This window comes from Corylus avellana, chromosome ca9 (assembly GCF_901000735.1).
Source record: "Corylus avellana chromosome ca9, CavTom2PMs-1.0".
Lineage (NCBI taxonomy): Eukaryota > Viridiplantae > Streptophyta > Magnoliopsida > Fagales > Betulaceae > Corylus > Corylus avellana.
In genome coordinates, this window is record NC_081549.1 from 20,975,207 (window position 1) to 20,996,525 (window position 21,319).

The window sequence follows — 21,319 nt, forward strand, 5'->3', positions numbered from 1 at the left end:
TTTTTCTTTCCTTCTCTCTCTGCACGCTAGCTTCTAGCTATCTTCTTCATTTTAATTTTTTTTTTAAATTCCTGACGTGCTATTTTTAGCACGTTAGGAATCTAACATAAAAAAAAAAGGTGAATATATATAATATAAATAAACCTAATATAAAAATTATTTATTTATTTATTTATTTTTGAAACATATAATATATATATATATATATCTCGACGTAAAAGTTGATGGAGTGGCATCGCCGGTGAATTCTCGCGACGTATATATTTGGCACTGCCAGAATTCTCTCGACGTACGCCATGGTCAGGAATTCTTTTATTTTATAATTTTTTTTGTTTTTGTCTTCATTATTTTTCTTCTCTCCCTTTCTTAATTAATTCATTCTTCTTCATTCCCTTTTTTTTTTTTTTCTCTCTCTCTCTCTGTCTCTCTCTGCACGTAGGCTTCAATTCTTCTACGTAGGCTTCAATTCTTCTAATTTTTTTTTTCCTTCTCTCTCTGCATGAAGGAGAAGAATAAAAAGATGAAAGAATTCATGAATATAATTAAGAAGAAAACCTAGCTATTTGGATGCAACGACAAGTTCATTTCATGTTTGTTTGTTTTATCTCCAATTAAATAGTGTTTTTCAGTGAAAAAAAAAAGACATAGAGATAATTAGATTTTAATTTCTATACTAAGCGAAGGGATAGGAGAGAGACAGTGTTGGAAAAATAAATGAGGGGGAAGAATAAAAAGATGAAAAAAGCGGAGGGAAAATAAGAAGAGGAAAAAATTTCAAAATTTTGGTCTTTTTTCTTTTTCTTTTTCTGACGTGCAAGTATTTAGCACGTCAGAAAATTTCTGACGTGCTATTTTTTAGCGCGTCAGAAAATATTTTCTGACGTGGCATTTTTTGCCACGTCAGAAAATGCTGACGTGGCAAAAAATATGCACTGTTTGCCACGTCAGAAAATACCTATTTTTTTGTAGTGTAAAGACTTCTAATACTACTAATGATAGATTCCAACCAATAGATAATAACTAAATAACAAAGTATTACTAAGCATACACTCTAGCCAATAGATAATAACTAAACAATAAAGACACTATTTATCAGCTAGCGAAACTCACCGCCATGTTTGGTACGTAATAGTAGAACACAACTATTATCTACCTTGGTCCTTATACTTTGCCTTGCCCCCATGTAGGTAACATGAGGGCAAATAGAAACATATTGAAAGACAACTCTTAGGGTTATATATGACATCTTCTAATCCTTTAAAGACTTCTAATACTACTCAAGATAGACGCCAACCAACAGATAATAACTAAATAACAAAGCATTACTAACCATATGCTCTAACCAATCGATAATAACTAAACAATAAAGACAGTATTTATCCACTGGCGAAACTCGCCGCCATGTTTGGTATGTATAACATTAGAACACAACTACGGTCTATCTTTGTTCTTATACGCATAACATCTTCTAATTCCCTTAAGTCTTCTAATACTACTAACGATAGACTCCAACCAATGGATAATAACTAAATAACAAAGTACTACTAACCATATGCATAGACTCATCTCCAAGAGGTAGCTAGTTTAACCGGCTGGGGACCATACTTCATAAAGCGGAGATCACTAATTCGAATCTCCTATCTTCCTCCCTTTGTGCAGACATATCAAAAAAAAAAAAAAAACCATAGACTCTTAACCAATAGATAATAACTAAATTAATAGAGTAATGTTACACCTACTCCTATTTTTTTAGACTCATTTTCTCATACTTATGAGTGACTTTTAAAACCATAATTAATTAAATATGAAATTAAGTGTTTTTTTTTTTTTTTTCGCGCTTTTTCCTGCTTTTAGATAAGTAAGCAAGTCCTTGAGATGTTGCAAACGTAGGCAAATCTTTAATTTACGAGTTGGTGATTTTCCTGAGCCTTCAATTCTGTGGGCTTGGAGTCATCATGACATGAGATGCGTTCGATCCATTACTAAAATCAGGTCAAGTACGTACAATAACTTGATCATCAATGCCACGCCGTTTGGCCTTCCCAAACATCTCATTCTCTCATAAATATTTCATCAACTTTTTCGTATAATATCGCAAATTGTCATCTTAATCTGTAACAAAATATGTATTATAATTATTTCTCAAACTTTCTCGCATATTTGGTTGCGTGTGTCACACATGGCTTGCATATATACGAGCCATACAGCTTGAGCCAAAGTGAAGCTTCGAGGCTTGGGTCGTTGAGCCTAGCTATTTTTGCTTGACTTGTATTGAATGCTAGCTAACTACCTTGGCGATTTATTTCTAAAGCTGTCAACCTCCATTCACCTTGCCTTTTAGACTAAACCGACTAACAATTAAAATTTCCTTTCTCTAATTACAAAAAAAAAAAAAAAAAAAAAAAAAAAAAAAAAATTCTTTCTCTAAATTAACTTATAACTTGGTCCGAAAGTCTTAATGATTTTTATTATTATTTTTATTTTTATTTTTTGTGGTTGGAAAGACTTTATGATCGATCTGATTCACTTCTTGCAAAAGTTTCTAACGGTAGATATATCAAAATCAACCAACTGGTATTTCTCACCAAGAACGGGTTAACTTGAAAGAAAATCAATTCTTTTAGAAATTATAAATTTATTACTAGTTGTGGATTTTGTTGTTGAGGTTAGGAACTCGTTGCCACTCCAGATGGACACATTAATTAACTGCCGCCAACAACTCCTATACGTACGGGCTCGATGGTTCATATTTTTTAATAGTTCTTTTAGATTTTTCAATAATACCCTGTCCCCCATTTGCAATAAGAGTATACTAGCTAGTGATTTATTGTCAGAGTATAGGTATTTTGTTAAATCGTCACTTTTGTTAAAGTTTAAATTAAAAGGAAGATATAAATTTAATTAAATGTTTTAACACAATTTTTTATATGTGGTACAACTGTTTCTGTAATAAGTGAGACCCAACACGCTATAATACTTTAGCTGGATCTCCTGTTTCATTCTATTTTCCAACTTTGTTTGTTTCCAAGGGAAAAAGCAGATCATCTGGGACAAATTCATTAAGGAGGTCCAATTCTGGTATAAGGATGCATGCATGGTGACAGTAGTAGCTAGTACTGTTAATCTCATTCTAAAAATCAAACGCTAGTTCAATTGGGTGTATTTGGCAAATGAGTGGACCAAACCGAACTCAAATACTCAAAAAAATTTTCTCAAAATCAATCTCAACATTTTTACTTTTTACATTACATAAATCACTTTTTATTACTATTCAAGTAAAAAAATTACTACAATTTTTTTTTTTTTTTTTTTCATTTTTTTATACAAAACATTCTTACTTTTTTTCTCACATCAATCAAATCTACTACAGTTCCAGTCCACTTCATTTTTCAAGCCCTTTGCCAAACACACCCAATATATAACACATGCCAACTGAATCTAATCAGTGTGTCTGCCTGCCTCTCTTCAGGTTGATCATTAAGTTCTACAGCATCTGAGTCATTAATTTGAGTATTTAAGGTTGCAAGTAGAACATGATTAATTTGTCTTTTGTTTGGAACCGGATCCTCTCCAGTCCATTTTGGACTGAAGAGTATTTAGTTAATGGCCAGGATCCTGGTGGATCCCATTAACATAAATAATAAAAAAAATGACAGAGTTTTCCTCCAAAATGGGTTAGAGGAACTTCCTTCAATCTAGTCTATAAAAATGACAAGTATCATTTTTTTTTTTTTTTTTAATAACATGTAAGATGCACATGAGTTTTTTTAATTTTTTTATTTGGCCCTTGGGGATGGCCGATCCACCCCTAAGGGCCATGGGGGTGGCGAAAAGAGCCACCCCCAAGCCCGACTAGGGTGGCCGGCCACCCCATATGGGTGGCCAGCCACCCCTTAGTTTTTTATTATTTTCTTTTAATTTTTTATTATTATTTTTAAAATATAAAGAATATTTTATTAATATTTTATTCTTAGTTATATTAATGGAACAGATCCCATGCATTTATGGCCCCATGATCTCTCTAGCGAGATCTTGGCCATTAACTAGATACTCTCCAGTTCAAAATGAACTGGAGAGGATCTTGTTCCCTTTTGTTTAAGGTTTTGATTAGAGTCAAATAAATTGGCTCACTTTAGTGACTTGTGTTCTGAGAAACATCTAGATTTTATTTTTTCTTAAGAAGTTAGCGTTTCTTTAAAAGTGAAGTTTTTTTGGAGGATAATTGTTTTTTGCTTTTTGGATAACATGAATGTAAGGATTGACATACATTTACGTAATTTTAGAATCTACAATTTTTATAGAAGTGTAGGAGATTACATGACACAATATGGTAAATTAAGCGTCGTCCTAATTCTGTCGTGTAACACATTGTAATATATATATATATATATATATATATGTATATATATATATATATATATATGTGTGTGTGTGTGTTATAATTTAAACTCCATTAGCATTAATGGCTTAGGAAAAAAAAAAAAAAAAAACTCTATGAGAAATTAGCAAAAGTTCTGAAAGATTTGAAATATTATTTACCATATCTATTTGAAATCATGTAACAAAAAGTTTTAATTGATACAAATTGATAGTTCTCTCTTCGTCTTATCAAAAATATTATATTAGTTTAGACAAATTCATATCATCTTAATGCTCTTTATATTTTGTATCTTCATTTTAATAATCGATCTGTGCACGAGCATGCAGCTAATTAATGTACATTTCAATCAATTCTTTTATACATATATGCATAGACACATGATGCAGTTAATCGCACAATAGGACTCGCCCAAATTCCCAATGGACACCTGCAAGTAGAGACAAAATAAAAAATTGAACTTTAGGGGTTCTTATATTATTATTATTATTATTACTAATTACTATTTAGAAGATCAAGGGTCATCATAATGAAGTTTAAAAAATGATACTAAATATGCTCTTTTTTTGTGTGCGGTCCATCCATTGTTTTACGTAAAACAATTGGATTCTTGTCGAAGGTTGTTGATGAAAGAGCTCTCCAATGCTTAAGTCAACAAAGATAAATGATGAAAATTGCTATGAGAATGAGTGGTTTGGGGGGATATATTTTATTTTTCGTTTTTAAAAGTGTTATGATGTGATATAAATATGAAATATATATGCTTTTGTATTTTTATGAGTGTTTTGTGTTTGTATTTTTTGTTCATATTTTTGCTTTAAGAAGATAAAAAATAAAATAAAAAAATTATAGAGCAGAGTATTTGTAGAAAGAGGGTTTATGCGATCGTACTTCAAAAGGTTTCACCCCGGCCCTCTCCTTATATGGGGCATCTGCTAACAAGATGAAAAATAATGTTCAATCTAAGGTCACATTTGGTACGTCATAATACTAATTATTTATAATTAAGAATAAGTATTAGGAGGAATACATGAGAAGCTGAAATAAAATGACAATTCATATTTATTTGTTTGGTGACAATACAGGAATAAACAAATTTTTTAACTAAAATAAAATCATATTTGAACCAATTTTTTCTAAAAATACATTTACTTATAAGAAAAATCTCAAAAAACCTTCTTCTTTTTTTTTTCTTTTCCTGTGCAAAAAAAAAAAAAAAAACAATTCATATTCGTCATTTTCCTCATAGGTGGCTAGTGACAACAAAGCTAAGCGTTGCCAAAGATTGCAGTTGATGACATTGGTAGACAGTGGTAAAGGGTTGTCGGAGACGGTGGCTGGTAACAATAAAGAGCCACCAAAGACAGTTGTAAAGCAATCCCAGTAACAACAGATGACCCCCGAATATGGTTATCAATTATAGGTTGGGGCAAACAACCGTTGGCAGTGGCTATGTGGGGGTGGTGGTCGATAGTGGGTTCCGTCGGGCGATGGTCGACAAGGAAATGACGTCTACAAATAGTTTTTTTGTGCTCTGGAAACCAAGAAAGGTACTTTGCAAAATAATTTTTAGGGCTATTCCATTTATGGGATAATATAACTTTTTTTTTTTTTTTTTCTTGAGAAATAGCTATTTCATGTGAATATAGTTTGGTTACAGCATTTTTTTTAAATCTACTCATGCTTACGCGATCTAAAAGTAGATAAATTGATCAACTGATCCTGATTACGGAGTGATTTGGGACCATTGAAGAAAATAGATATTAATCCTAACTTGCAAGACACAATTTGGGAACATTCAGGAAAATCTGAATATTGTCATAATTGTCATCAATTAAACAGATAACTTGCAAGGCATAATTTGGTCTATTTTCGGTAGGTTTTGACCATTAAGTGGGTCGTTAAATTAACATCACATCACTTCTTCAATAATTTAAAAACTTTACAAGTGGCCGCGGACAACTAACGATGCGCTTAGACCAACATCATTATCTGCTTTACCTACAAATATCAACTCTCCCATGCATTCATTGTGTGTACGTAAAAGCTGGATTATGCTGACCTTCCATGCGTGGATTTGCTACTACTTCATACAATTTCCTGATATAGGGATAAAAAGGCATACAGCATACAAGAATTAAAGACCGTCACACTCGGCGCCGGCCAGAAGGTTAGAAAATCAAAGTCGACGGCGGTCGCCAATAGCAATAGGGCACAAGTCCTCCTAAATAAGAACATCAAAAGCTTATCCGGCGGCCGACTAGCTTAGTGATTAATCGGTGATAAAGATATTCTAACAACTGGTTTTATGTTTTGGTTTATTTGTTCCAAATTTTCAGCAGCGTTCAGATTCTAACTTTGATTAATGTGGCTTCTGAGAGCTATATTTATAAAATATCTTCAGTTCTGTCGGGATCTCCGACAGACATGTATAACCATCGGTCAATGGTTGTCGCGGGAGGAGATCATCATTAATTAGCGTATGCCAAGAAGGATGGCCGGATGAGCTTCCTGTTGACATCAAAAGGGATGGCGGTGAATGTCTTAACCTTAATTGGATGAGATGGCCGGGAATATTGACACTAAGAAAGGAATCATATTAATTAGTATGCCCAATCAATATTTAAGAAGAATAATGCTACACATTCTCACTTCTTCATCATACTTGTAGATGACTTTTAAAATTATCATTGAATTCGAGTTGAATTTTTATTAGATTTTAATTCATGATGATTTTAAAAAGCTATGCTTGGGGAATTGAAATCTCCTCAAATTGAGGAGAAATTAGAGATTATCTAATTGTTAATTGTGACTCTTCATTTTTATATAACTAAGGCATTAAATGCTGTCTTTTGTTTTACGGAAGTTTAAATAATTTTATATACTATTAAATTTAAAATGAAGGGTCATGATTAACAATTAAAAAATCTCCAATTTCTTCCCAATTGGAGGGGATCCGAATACACGTTTGGATGTGAAAAAGTGGGTGTAAAGAAGTGGAGTAATAATAATAATATTAATAAGGTGATTTATTGTTCCTAGGGGTGTAACTATTAAATCGTTATGGTAGATGTAGCCTGTGTAGGTGTGGAAGACTTCATCCCCTCTATTGCATGAATTAATTTTTAGGAGAGAAATTTTCTGCAAATCAAGGAAATAATGTTCAACCTATTTAAAATAATGTCAAATGTCTATAAACATTTAAAATACACATTCAATTTAGTCTAAGTTAGTAAACTGCTATTAATGACGTTAAGAATTTAATGTGCCTTTAAAATGTTTATAAATACTTAGCATTATTTTAAATTGATTGGACAATTTTTCCTTCGAGGAAATTTTTAAACAAAAATATGGTTATTTTACAAGCTTTATAAGTTTGTATAATGTCTCAAATGGTTGTAAGATATTTGGGCTGGGCTGGGCTTGTCTAGACCATTGGTCTGCGGAGCCCATTTCCATTCTCTGCGTGGAAACTTATCTGATATTGGAAAGGCTATTCTATAAAATACCACATTCGGCTTGCATATCAGGAGTACTAGAGATTTTTGGCAGCCTGGGGTCATCCCAGCGTCTGCCAAATTGACGTGGCCAATTTTTTTTAAATAATGTCAGATATTTTGCTTGCTTCTTCTTCTTCTTTTTTATTTATTTATTTTTTTTTTTATTTTTTTTAAATTGAAGAAGAGAAATATTAAAAGGAAATCTAAATTTGAAATATTAGCACTAAATTTGAAGTATTAATACCAAATTTGGAGCATTAACACCAAATTTAGGATGATTGAATCCCTTTTGGATGATACAATTCCTAAAGGGTTAACCTTCCACCCCTAAATTTTAGTTTTGAATCCAAAAATAAGTTTTGAAGCATTAAAAGTTAAATATTAACTCATAGAAATTTAACTAACAAATTTTTTTTTTTTTATTATTATTATTATTTTAATATATGTCCTACGCTAAGGGCAGCCGCATAGCAGGACTCATATAACATGCCGGTACACATGTAGTGGGCTCCTTCAATGCCTTGGCCTTGTCTGGGCTCTTTAAATGAACTGGCCTTATATATACTGTGAGATGGAAAAAAAAAAAAAAAAAACAAAACAAAACAATTTTTTTTATTTATTTTTTTATTTTAAAGAAAATTAATTTTAATTTATTTTTTTGGACTATATTATGGGATTCATCTGGACACTAGGGCCATGGCCCAAGCCGAGTATATGGGCTCTGGACCCAAAGCGTTTTCAACTTGAATGCATCCCATCCAGTTTCAATCCACATTGCAGAAGGAGAGAGACAAAGAAACCGACTAAACACGCACACACACAACCGGAGCATAAATACATGTAAATTGAAAGTCTTAAACCCTGCAAATCGCCTCTAAAACCAGCAACTAAACTAGGAGCAACGTACGCCGATTCACAGCTTACGTAGTAGTCGGATCCACATGGTGAAGCGGACCTGCATTTACTTGCCTGAAGATTTTGTGAGACATTCTGTTGAGGCTACCGGTGAAGACACTCCTTCGATTCAGGTTGGTATGCAAATCCTGGTCTGCCTTACTAAAAAGTCATGATTTTACGACCACCCATCTCAACCGCTCAGCCAATCATGGCTGTCACCTGCTTGTTGACAGTCATGGAGATGAAGGTGAAAGCCATGGCATGGGCTTGATATCACTCGATCATCATGGAGCGGTCAAGATAGAAACTCCTGAAATAGGAGTTGAGAATAGAGGAATGGTGGGTTCTTGTAATGTTTTGGTATGTTTATATCATGGGTGGAGGAATATTACCTTATGGAATCCTGCTACTAGAGAACAGAGGACTCTGCCTTCACCTCGCATGGACAACAAGTTCTATTCCACGCTGATGAGGGCGGTGGGATTTGGTTACCATCTTAATGATTACAAGGTGGTGAGAATTGAGTATTCCCTTGAAGGACCTCCAGTTCCAGCCGAAGTTAAGGTGTTCCGTACGAGTACAGGTTCTTGGAGCGTGGTCGATGCCATTGTGCCCTGTTTTCTCTGGCCGCATAAGTGTTCGGTAATCCTCAAAGGAGTGCCATATTGGCTGGGTTTTGAATCTTTTTGGAAAGACGAAATGTATGTGCGTAAGGAGTTTGTGGTATGTTTTGACATGGGGAAGGTAGTGTTTCGGCAAGTGCATGTCCCAGATGCAGAAGGTATATAAATCCTTGTAATAAATATCGATTTATATTCCCAAATAAATCGATAATATTTATTATTCTTGATTTATGAGATATTATTGTATTTGAAATATTTCAAATCATATGTAAAGCTCTATAAATAGAACAGTATACACAAATTATATTATGTGTTTCTACATGGTATCAGAGCAAACATGCTAACGCCAATTATTATATCCTGGATTACAATTTTTACTTGTGGCCCGTAATTGGCTCATTCCGGCCACAATTGCCGTAACCGATTCCGGCCAAAAAAAATTGCCAATGTTCAAATTCCGGCCATAGTTGCCGAAGTTCAAGTTCAAGAGCAACCGATCTTTCAATCAGGCGCCACCAACTCTAGTCACTCGATGTTCGATCAATGATTGCTAACAGACCGTTCATCTTGCGGGGCATGTTAAAGATATAAATCCTTGGTGATAAACATTGATTTGTATTCCCTAAATCTGGTGATAAATGTTGATTTGTATTCCTCAAATTAAAGGATTGAGATAATATTTGTTAACATTGATTTAAGGGATATGATTGTATTTGAAATATTTCAAATCATGTAAAGTTTTATAAATAGAGCAGTGTACTCAAATTATAAATCTATATTCAAATTATAAATTAAGAAAATATGTAGCTTATTAAGGCTTTAATGTATAGATGTAGATTATATGCTGAACCACCTTAATATAATCTACTATCTTTGGGATGAACAAGTCATCAATTTCGTTGACTTTTGGGTGATGAAAGATGACGAGTGTTGCAGCAAAGTGCAGAGGATTGGACTCTTTTCATATGTTGGCATCCCGCTGGGTGTTGGAAAGATGGGGTGGTCGTATTGCAGAATGGTGTCGATGAGTTGTTCTTGTATGACCTAATACCAAAGCAGTAAACAAACTTTCCATTTATGGGGCTCCTACCGGCGTGTTTACTTACATGGAGAGCCTAGTTGCTCTCTGAACGTACGGAGGAAACAAAAATCTGTAATGGAGGCTAAATTTGTTTGATGTGCTTGCAGGCCCTTTTATATATGTTCAATCTGATCTTGTAATTGTTGTGTGTAAAAATATAATTAAGTTATTAATTTTATATTTTTCTTTCGATTTAAGCTTTTAGAATAAATAATATGGAGTTCGAACCATATCTCTATTTTTAATATGTGCCCTAAATTGATACCTTGCTGCTAATTACTTCATAAATAGAGTAACGCTTCTCTTTACGCTCACTTTATACCTTGCGTCGCCTTATCAACTGATGCGAAATGAATGTGATAAATTGATGTGAAGAGTAGTATTACTCATATAAATATTAGATATTAGTCAAATATTTCTTAATTAAAAATGTATCTAATAATAAGGTGATTTATTTGTCCTAGGGCGTGTAATTATTAAATCGTTAATTATGGTAGATGTATATAGGTGTGCAAGACTTTTTCCCCTTTATATGCCAAAAAAAAAAAAAAAAAAAGGGGCAATAAAAGCATGGTTTATTTTACAAGCTTGTATGAGAAATTACCTTGTGCATTATTGGGTTGGGCTTGTCTGGACCATTTAAAAAAGCATACCACATAATTTCAGCATGTATTAGAGCCAGTAATTTAATGGCTCGGGCTCCTATATATAGGCTCTAATTTGATAACTTCAGAAAAATTGGGGGAGAAGGCGACAACAAAAAGCTGTAATTCATTAATTTGTAGGGATACATATGTATATTGGGGTCAAGCAATAATTATTTTTTTTAAGGGCAGTCAATTTTTGACATGATTAATGAGTCTGATAAGAACATGACACGAAATTTACTGGTTAAGAATTAGTCTAGTAAGATTCGGGTCAAATCGAACCGACCCAATCAAACAATATTAATTATTAATAAACACATTAATCTCGGGTCAATATGTTTAACCCACAATTAACTTGCATAACCTGTATAAATTTAAATTACATTTCAACTCTATTTATAGTAAACATATTGAAACAAGATGAAATGGGTCGTGTTCGGATTAACCCAACACGCTATCTATTTATTAAATTGATTATATGGGTCCGTTTATTTAAATGGGTTGTGTTAGGGATGAGATATTTAACTAGTTTAATTAAATTGGTTGGATTATAATTGACTCAAATAGTCATATATCTATGACTCGATACGATGGGACAAACCCGACCTATTAACCCGTAATACCACCCCAACTTTTTGGCTCTAATAAAATTGAGAGGAAAAAAAAAATAAAGTGTATTGTAATATCCATACTTAACCAGAATAATTAATCCCAACTAAATTGTCTATCTAAATGTGACTTTTTAATATGTTTTTTTTGTTTTTTTTTTTTTGAATATATATATATATATATATGTGGAGCTGTACGCGTGGACCATATGGTCATGGACTCATGGGCCATGCCCAGTGCGGTGGGCGATGAACAAAAGCACACACAATCAGAAGATAAATAAATTGAAAGTCTTAAACCCTAATCTCCTATAAACCAGCAACTTTGTCTAGCAATCCTTGTCGGAGGAGCAACCTTTTATATTTGAACCCGACCAAGCAGCAACGCCGATTCACAGCTTACGTAGTACGTAGTTGGAGCCATGGTGATGCCGACCAGTTACTTGCCTGAAGATTTGCTCATAGACATTCTCTTGAGGCTACCTGTGAAGCCCCTCGTTCGATTCAGATTGGTAAGCAAATCCTGGTCTGCCTTACTAAAAAGTCGGAATTTTACAACCACCCATTTCAACCGCTCAGCCAATCATGGCTGTCACCTACTTGTTGACAGTCAAGGAGCTGAAAGGCATACGATGATGTTGATATCGGGCAAAGCACTCGATGTGGCGGTCAACATAGAAACTCCTGAAATAGGAGATGAGCTGGTGGGTTCTTGTAATGGTTTAGTCTGTTTATATAATCGCAAGAGGAATATTACGTTATGGAATCCTGCTACTAGAGAACACAAGATTCTGCCTACACTTGGCATCGATCCGGACTCCCCCAACACGTTGAGGTGGAACTGCGTAGGATTTGGTTACCATCTTGAAGATTACAAGGTGGTGAGGATTTTGTATTCCCGGGATGAACCTCCAAATCGTGCCCAAGTTGAGGTGTACTCGATGAGTACAGGTTCTTGGAGAGTAGTCGATGCCATTGTGCCCTGTTCAATCAGGCCGTATTATATGTGTTCTGTAATCCTGAAAGGAATGCCATATTGGCTGGGCCTTGAACTTTTTAGGGAAAAAACAAGTGTTGAAATTAAGGAGTTTATGGTATGTTTTGACATAGGGAATGAGGTGTTTTGGCAGGTGCATGTCCCAGATGCTGAAGGTTCTTACCGCAAGGAGCTCGGAGTACTCCATGAATCCCTGGCTATAATCTACTATCCTTGGCGTGAACAAACCAGCAATTTCGTTGAAATTTGGGTGATGAAAGATGATGATTGTTGGATCAAAGTAGAGCGGATTGGACCCTTTTCAAGTATTGGGATCCCGCTGGGGTGTTGGAAAGCTGGGGTGGTCGTATGGCAGAATGGTAACAATGAGTTGTTAGTGTATGACCCTAATATCAAAGCAGTAAACAAACTTTTCATATATGGGGTGGTTTCCAATTTTTTTTCTGCGAGAGTTTCTACTTACATGGAGAGCCTAGTTGCTCTGTGAACGGAGGAAACAAAGATCTGTAACAAAGGCCAAATTTGTTTGATGTGATTGCACACCCTTTTGTTTTCAATCTGATTAATCCTGTAATTGTTGTGTGTTAAATATTAATTAATTAAATTTATATTTTTCTATCAATTTAAGGTTTTAGGATAAATCGTGAGTAATTTGACATTTATATCATTGAGTTCAAGTGATAAGGGATAATGTCTCTTAGTTTAAATATTATTTGTTATTTGATGTAATCTTATGTCTAGCTGTAATTGAGAAATAGTAGAGAATCTTGTTGTAAAGGATTATTATATATATCAATGCATACCCATGGAGAAGGGTACGAAAGCAATTACATGAGAAATAGTAGGGAATCTTGTTGTAAAGGATTATTATACATATCAATGCATACCCATGAGAAATAGTAGGGAATCTTCTATGCACTCTTTTAAACCCTAATCACCTCTAAAACCAGCAATGAAACTAGGAGCAACGTACGCCGATTCACAGCTTACGTAGTAGACGTCGTCGCAGCTAGCCATGGTGAAGCGGACCTGCATTTACTTGCCCGAAGATTTTCACAGAGACATTATGTTGAGGCTGCCGATGAATTCCCTCGTTTGATTCAGATTGGTATGCAAATCCTGGTCTACCTTACTAAAAAGTTGTGATTTTACGACCACCCATCTCAACCACTCTCCCAATCACTGCTGTCACCTACTTGTTGACGCCAATCACGGCTGTCACATTGACCTACTTGAAGGAGATAAAAGCCATTCGCTGAGCTTTATATCAGGCAATGCACTCGATGTGGCGGTCAAGATTGAAACTCCAGAAAAAGGAATGGTGATGGGTTCTTGTAATGGTTTAATCTGTTTATATAATGGCAAGAGGAATATTACGTTATGGAATCCTGCTACTAGAGAACACAAAATTCTGCCTACACTTGGCATCGACCCCGGCTCCCTGAACACGTTGAGGTTCTACAGCGTAGGATTTGGTTACCATCTTAATGATTACAAGGTGGTGAGAATTTTGTATTCGTGCAATGAACCTCGAGATCATCGTATGCGTGCCCAAGTTAAGGTGTACTCGACGAGTACGGGTTGTTGGAGAGTATTCGATGCCATTGTGCCCTGTTCTATCCTCGACCATAACTGTTCGGTAATCTTGAAAGGAGTGCCATATTGGATGGGTCAGGACTACAATAGTATTCGTTATAGAGAAAGTGTGGTATATTTTGACTTGGGCAAGGAGGTGTTTCAGCAGGTGCACACGCCGGACGGTTCTTATTGTAATTACGGGAAGAAGCTCGGGGTATTGAATGAATCCCTGGCTATAATCTGCTATCATTGCAGTGGACAAGTGAGTAATTTCGTTGACATTTGGGTGATGGGATCCGGCTTACATTTGGGTGATGATGAAAGATGATGATGGGGTTGATCACGAGCGTTGGATCAAAGTGCGGAGGATTGGACCCTTTCCAAGTTTTGGGGTGCTGCTGGGGTGTTGGAGAGATGGCGTGGTCATAGGGCTGAATAATAACGAAGAGTTGTTGGTGTATGATCTTATATAGGGAGATTGTACAAAATGTGCAACCAATCAGAAGGTGACATTTAAGCTAAATTTATCAAACTTAAATCTTTTAAAAAAAGCCTAACTACACCAAATTATAAATAAAAATTAATTGTTTTTTTTTTTTTAGAAAAAAAAAAAACAAAACAAAATTGAAGGGGTGGCTGGCTAGCCACCCCTCCCCCACTTGGGGTGGCCGGCCGCCACCCCTAGGCCATGGGGGTGGCCGCATGGCCACTCCCATGGCCTAGGGTGGCTCGCTGGCTAGGGGTGGGCACGAGTCAAGGCAGGGCAGGTATCGCCATTTTTCTCACCCGCACCGCATAGTGCGGGTTCTGCAAATTTCAACCCGCCACCCAAGCACAAGGAAGAAAATTCGCGCGGGTTCGGGTGTTGCGGGGCGGGTTTTGCAGGTTGTGCAGGTTGGGTTCTCTCTTCCTCAGATCCTCTCCTTTCTTTCCTTTGCCGGCTTGTCTTCTTTCTTTCTCTCTTTTTCGTTTCATCTCTTCTGCAGGTTTCTTCTCCTCCTAAACCAACACAAGTTACACAACCTACATCAGAACCCTTGAATCAAACCTAAACCAAAGAACTTGGAATTAAATCTGGACGAGGGAGAAAAAAATTTGAAATCTGGACCAAAAACTTGAGATCTCTTGAGAGAGAGAAAAAAACCTGGATCGTGGTCTAGAGGTGGGAGTGGCGCAATAGCCCGTGGCCGGAGGATGTCGAGCAACGGCGTAGACGAAGAGAGAAGCAGATGAGAGATGGAGAGAGAGCAAGAGAGAAGATAGAAGCGTGAGAGACGAGAAAGTGAGAAACGGCGCTAGAAAAATATGTTAGAGTTAGGTTTTATATTTTATACTAATAATGAAGTTGGTATTTGAAGGGTATCATAGGAAAAATTCAAAACCAGGCCTAGGGGTGGAAAAATCCTGTGCCCATGGCCCTTTCTCAAATCCGCCTTGGTGGGTTTGTGTGGGAGTTTGGTGGGGTTTTACTTGTCATTGCAGGCCCATGCACCCCAGTCGGATCTGGGGTGTTTGCCCTGGGAAGCCATGGGGTGGCTCCTGTTCCACCCTAGGCTTAGGTGTGCACTTCTGGTCAGGATACAGTGGCTGTCACCTTAACCATGAGACAGCCACTTATCCATGGCACAGGGGTGGCTTTCATGGCCACCCATTAGAGCCATGGGGTGGCCGATGGCTCACCATGGGGCAGGGGAAAACCAGCTCCTGAGAATCGGTCTGGGGTGGTGGCTCCACCAGGGCCATAGAATAATTGTGACCATATGTCTAGGGGTGGTGGCCGGCCACCCAATGTGAGGGAGGGGTGGCTTTTTAAATAAAAAATATTATTATTTTTTTTTATTTTTTTAGAGTATAATCTGGTGTGATTGAGTTTTTGTTTGAAGTATAAGTTTAATGAAATTGGCTGATGTGTCAGCTTTTTATTGGTGGCACAAAAGGTGACTTTTGTACAACCTCCCTATATAAGTTATTCTCATGATCGTAATATCAAAGCAGTAAACAAACTTTCAACTTATGGCCTAGTGCTTCCCACGCTTTTTTCTACCTGGATTTTTACATACATGGAGAGTCTAGTCCCTCTGTGAGGAAATAAAGATATGTAACAGAGCCCGAATTTGGTCTTTTATGTTCAATCTCATCATCTTATCTTATTTATCAAACCTTAATTTCTCTATAAATATTATTATTGTAATACGGTATAATATATTTCAATAGCCCTCATCCGTAAATATTTGAATTCAAATAGAATTTGATGACTTTAAATATATTCTTATCTTATAGATAAATGTAAAGTTTTTATCGGTCTCGATCTTTATCTCTTTGCTTCTGCTCTTTTTTCAATATTTTTTCGTATAAAGTTTCATGCACTTATAAACCCACGAAATAATTTTGACTCAACTTCTAATTTTGAAAGTTTAATAATTAAGTGACTCAGCTTCTTTAATTGATATGATTGAGATATGCTACTAGCAAAAGCAAATTAATGAAGTACATACATATATACCATGTCATTGATTTATTGGCTCGTTTGGCAATATTTTTTTTAAGAATAGTTTATATATATATTTGATCAAAGTAAAAATATTAATACAAATAACTCAAAGCACAAAATATTTATAAACTACATCATAATTAAAAAGAAAAAAAAATAGAAAAAAAAAAAATCAACTAAAAACGTTTGAGAGAAGCAAACTAATCCAATTAAACGAAGAATCATCAATATGATGTTTGGAGCACAAAAAATATTTTCTTTATTTTCTTTTTGTGTAAAGTCATGATCAGAATAAAGCCATCCAAAATATTTTCTTTACTTTATTTTCTTATGCCTAGTATTAATTTATTGAGATATGCTATAGTGCAAAAAAAAAAAAAAGACAATTTTTAGCTCATAAAAGTCCTAAGTAGGGGTGCAAAGGCGGTTACGGTTAGCGGTTAGTGGCAATAACCGCTAACCGTAGCGGTTAGTTGATTTTACTAACCGCAACCGCTAACCGCCTAGCGGTTAACGGTTAGCGGTTAACCGCCGGTTAGCGGTTAGCAAAATAGATAACCGCCCGCTAACCGCTTTTTTAAAATTGGGCTTTTTTTTTTTTGCTTTTTGGGCTTTCTTTAAGGCTTTTTGGGCTTTTTTTTTTGGCTTTTTTTTACCCTCGCTTTTTTTTCTTGTATTTTTAATATCTTCTTGGGCCCAATTGCTATAAAAAGAGCCCATATTAAAAAATCAAAAATATTTGACCAAAAATTTACATTTACTTGTACTTTAAAAAAATTTCCTTAAATATTAAATCATAACCGGTTAATCATTTAAATTCTTATCATATTTACTTATAATCTTTTTTCTTTGAATTGAACTTAATATCTAATGGTAAATGGTAATGTTCAAACTCCTAAATCCTAAATTCCTAAAATATCTAATAATGCTTTAATTAAATTGTAGACTTATAGTTATAAGTAATATATATATTGTTTAATTCAATTGAATCAATTGTGATTATCATTGTACATGAATCATATGATTAACTTGTAGACTTATGACTTATGAGTTATGTCATATTATATATGTATTATTTATTATTATATAATCATATGATTTAATGATCAAATCATCATGTGATATAATCATATCAATTATAGTGATAATATATAAATTACTAAAATTATAATGATAATACATTAATACTTAAATTGTGTTTATAAGTAACACATTGGTCATTGTTTAATTCAATGTCAATTACTTAATTTGATATTATACGAATCATATCATCATTGTACATTAATAATATGATTTACTTGAAGTCTTGAATAAAGTATTTGAATTTTCATTAAATCATATGATTAAGTATTGATATTATACATTTATATTATTCATATACATATGTAGACTTATATAGACTTATAACATATATAGACTTATAAGTTTATAACATACATTGAAAATAAGTCTCTAGATATTTAATTGTTGTATTAGTATGGAGTGGTATACTTATGAGTTATGTCATATTATATATGTATAATTTGTTATTATATAATCAAATGATTTAATGATCAATCTCATATGATATAATTATATAAATTATAGTGATAATATATTAATACTCAAATTGTGATTTAATTATTTTTTTAAAAAAAATTGTAATTTAATGATCAAGTGATTATATGATTATATCATATAAATTATAGTGATAATATATTAATACTCAAATTGTGATTTAATTATTTTTTAAAAAAATTGTGATTTAATGATCAAGTGATTATGTTATATCTATAAATATTTTTATAATTATAATTATAAAAATATATTATATAAAAAGGCGGTTAGCGGTTAGCGGTTACGGTTAGTAGACCCAATAACCGCTAGGCGGTTATGGCGGTTAGGCGGTTAGCGGTTAATGCGGTTAGACGGTTAGGCGGTTAGGCGGTTGGCGGTTATAGCGGTTAGCGGTTAGCGGGCGGTTTTTAACCGCCCGCCTTTGCACCCCTAGTCCTAAGTGGCAAGAGGTCATAGGCCCATCAGTGGATATTACCACAACAATTACGAATAGAGCCTATAACCTCTTGCCATGAAAAGGAATCCTCTCCATTTCAAATGAAATGGAGAGGAGCCATTTAGGCTAAATGATGGGACATGGTTGTCAAAAATATCTACATCTTTTAAAAAAATGACAATCATATACTACCATTTAGCCTAAATGGCTCTTCTCCATTTCATTTGAAATGTGAAATGAAGAGGATCTCTTTCTCTTGCCACCTAAAACTTTTATGGGCTCAAAATGATATTTTTATTACACCTTAATATTTCTCTAATTTATTTAATAGTCCTGGTCTTCATATTTTGAAATCATTGCATGATTTTTTTATTGTTGATAATTTTGAATATATATATCATTTTTAAAGCTCAATGAAATCTTTGTTGTTCTCCATAACATTAGGTAACTACAATAATATGTTTCATACAATTTAAATATTTTATTAATTTCTTAATTAAAGATGTATCTAATCTGCCTATAATAATAATAATAAAAAAAAAAAAAAAAAGTGATTTATTCACAAGCTTCTAGCCTCCTATGAGAAAAGTTACCTTGTGCTCTTGCCCCTCTTGGCTCTTGGTGCGTGTCGTCTCAGTGGTTTTAATGGTTTGGTCTCCTTGTACTCTATATAGCTCTTTAAATGACATGACATTATACATATATATATATATATATATATATATATATATAAGCACGATCATAAGATGATCATTTTCCGTAGGTTGATCACTTTACCAAAAAAATTTATCAAGTGTAGCGTCGTTAGTTCTTTAACAACATAAATTGGAGAAGAAGGTAACAAGCAAAAGCTACAATTCATTGATTTGTAAAAGTTAGTGTAATTAATGAAATATACATACTTCACCAGAATAATTAATCCCAACTAAATTGTCTTTAATTTCTAAATGTTATTTTTTTTAATAAAAAAATAATTTTAATTTCTTTTCTTTCGACTATATTTCGGGATTTATCTTCACCATATGATCATGGTAATCGAAGAAAATAATAATGAAATAAAAATAAAGACAAAAAATTTTACGTGGTTCGGTCTATAACTTAGATCTATAAAATAAAGTCTTAAAGTCTACATTATTGCTCTTATTCACTTGATGAGTTTACAATACAAAGTCTCTATTTATTTATAGAGCTTACACATGAAATATAATTTTAATTAAATCTCTTAATTTAGAGTAATTCAATATTATAAAATTACTGAAGTTAACTAATCTAATTTTCACAAAGATAATACAATTCACCTCAAATTCCTAATTTTAATTTTAAGGTAATTCAAATATGGTGCAACACCCCATGCTCAGAAAAGGGGCTCTTGGCCCACAGCCTTTTCCACTTGAATAATGCATCCCATCCCATCCAATCCACCGGTACAGAAACAGAGAAACAAGGGAGGGCCCAAAAGATTAAAGAAACAGACTAAACTATAGGCGTTGAACACACGCACACACAATCAGAAGATAAATATATTTGTTAATCGTGTGTCTTAAACCCTAATCTCCTCTTAAACCACCAACTTTGTCAATCAGATCCCGTTGGAGAAGCAACATATATAGTTGAACCCGACCGAGCAGTAGTAGCAGTAAGCTGTTGCAAAGCCGATTCAGAGCTTATGCCGACCAGTTACTTGCCGGAAGATGTGCTCAGAGACATTCTCTTCAGGCTTCCGGTCAAGCCGCTTGTTCGATTCAGGTTAGTGTGCAAATCCTGGTCTGCATTACTGAAAAGTCGTGATTTTACGACCACCCATCTCAGCCGCTCAGCCAATCATGCTTGTGATCATCTTCTTGTTCACAGCCACGGAGCTGAAAACCACACCATGTCCTTGCTATCGAGCGAAGCAATCGATGCGGCGGCGGTCAAGATAGAAACTCCTTTAAAGGAAAAAGTTAGATTAATAATGGTGGGTTCTTGTGATGGGTTAGTCTGTTTATATAAATCCTTGTTGATTCTTTTATGGAATCCTGCTATTAGAGAACACAAAATTCTGCCTACACCTCGCATCCACCCCACGTTTCCCAGCACGTTGAGTTGGGTCTCCATTGGATTTGGTTACAATCTTAATGATTATAAATTGGTAAGGATTGTGTATTGTAAAGCCCAGGATAACCGTTTACTTCCTGCCCAAGTTGAGGTGTATTCGACGAGTACAGGCTCTTGGAGATTGATCGATGCCATTGTTCCCTCTGTAATCGAGCAATGTAAGTGTTCGGTAATCGTGAAAGGAGTGCCGTATTGGCTTGGTTTTGGGTCGTTTTGGCCGCAAACAAGGTTTGGTCCAGAGGATCCGATTCGTGAAGAGTTTGTGGTATGTTTTGACATGGGGAAGGAGGTGTTTCGGCAGGTGCATGTGCCATATTGTGAAGGTTCTTACAACAAGTACAGCAAGAAGCTCGGGGTATTGAGGGAATCCCTGGCTGTAATCTACTATCCATGGCCTGAACATGTCAGCACTTTCATTGACTTTTGGGT

General features: G+C 34.7%; 2 protein-coding genes across 2 annotated transcripts; both read left to right on the forward strand.

Annotated features, from left to right (window-relative positions):
* The first annotated feature begins 8,819 nt into the window (after positions 1–8,819).
* LOC132162472 (uncharacterized) lies at positions 8,820–9,564 on the forward strand. Its single transcript, XM_059572712.1, has 2 exons — positions 8,820–8,910; positions 9,023–9,564. The coding sequence occupies exons 1-2, from the start codon at positions 8,820–8,822 to the stop codon at positions 9,562–9,564; spliced, it is 633 nt and encodes a 210-aa protein (XP_059428695.1).
* Positions 9,565–12,156: 2,592 nt separating this feature from the next.
* Positions 12,157–14,637, forward strand: LOC132162473 (uncharacterized). Its single transcript, XM_059572713.1, has 4 exons — positions 12,157–12,250; positions 12,350–13,214; positions 13,682–13,839; positions 14,003–14,637. The coding sequence occupies exons 1-4, from the start codon at positions 12,157–12,159 to the stop codon at positions 14,635–14,637; spliced, it is 1,752 nt and encodes a 583-aa protein (XP_059428696.1).
* Positions 14,638–21,319: the final 6,682 nt, after the last annotated feature.

Bases quoted from the DNA above. Each gene is read 5' to 3' on its own strand.
- LOC132162472 (XM_059572712.1), top strand. From the start codon at position 8,820: ATGGTGAAGCGGACCTGCATTTACTTGCCTGAAGATTTTGTGAGACAT. The intron at 8,911-9,022 runs GTATGCAAATCC...ATGGAGATGAAG, and splicing joins CACTCCTTCGATTCAGGTTG to GTGAAAGCCATGGCATGGGC.
- LOC132162473 (XM_059572713.1), top strand. From the start codon at position 12,157: ATGGTGATGCCGACCAGTTACTTGCCTGAAGATTTGCTCATAGACATT. The intron at 12,251-12,349 runs GCAAATCCTGGT...TTGACAGTCAAG, and splicing joins CGTTCGATTCAGATTGGTAA to GAGCTGAAAGGCATACGATG. The intron at 13,840-14,002 runs GTATGCAAATCC...GCTTTATATCAG, and splicing joins CCCTCGTTTGATTCAGATTG to GCAATGCACTCGATGTGGCG.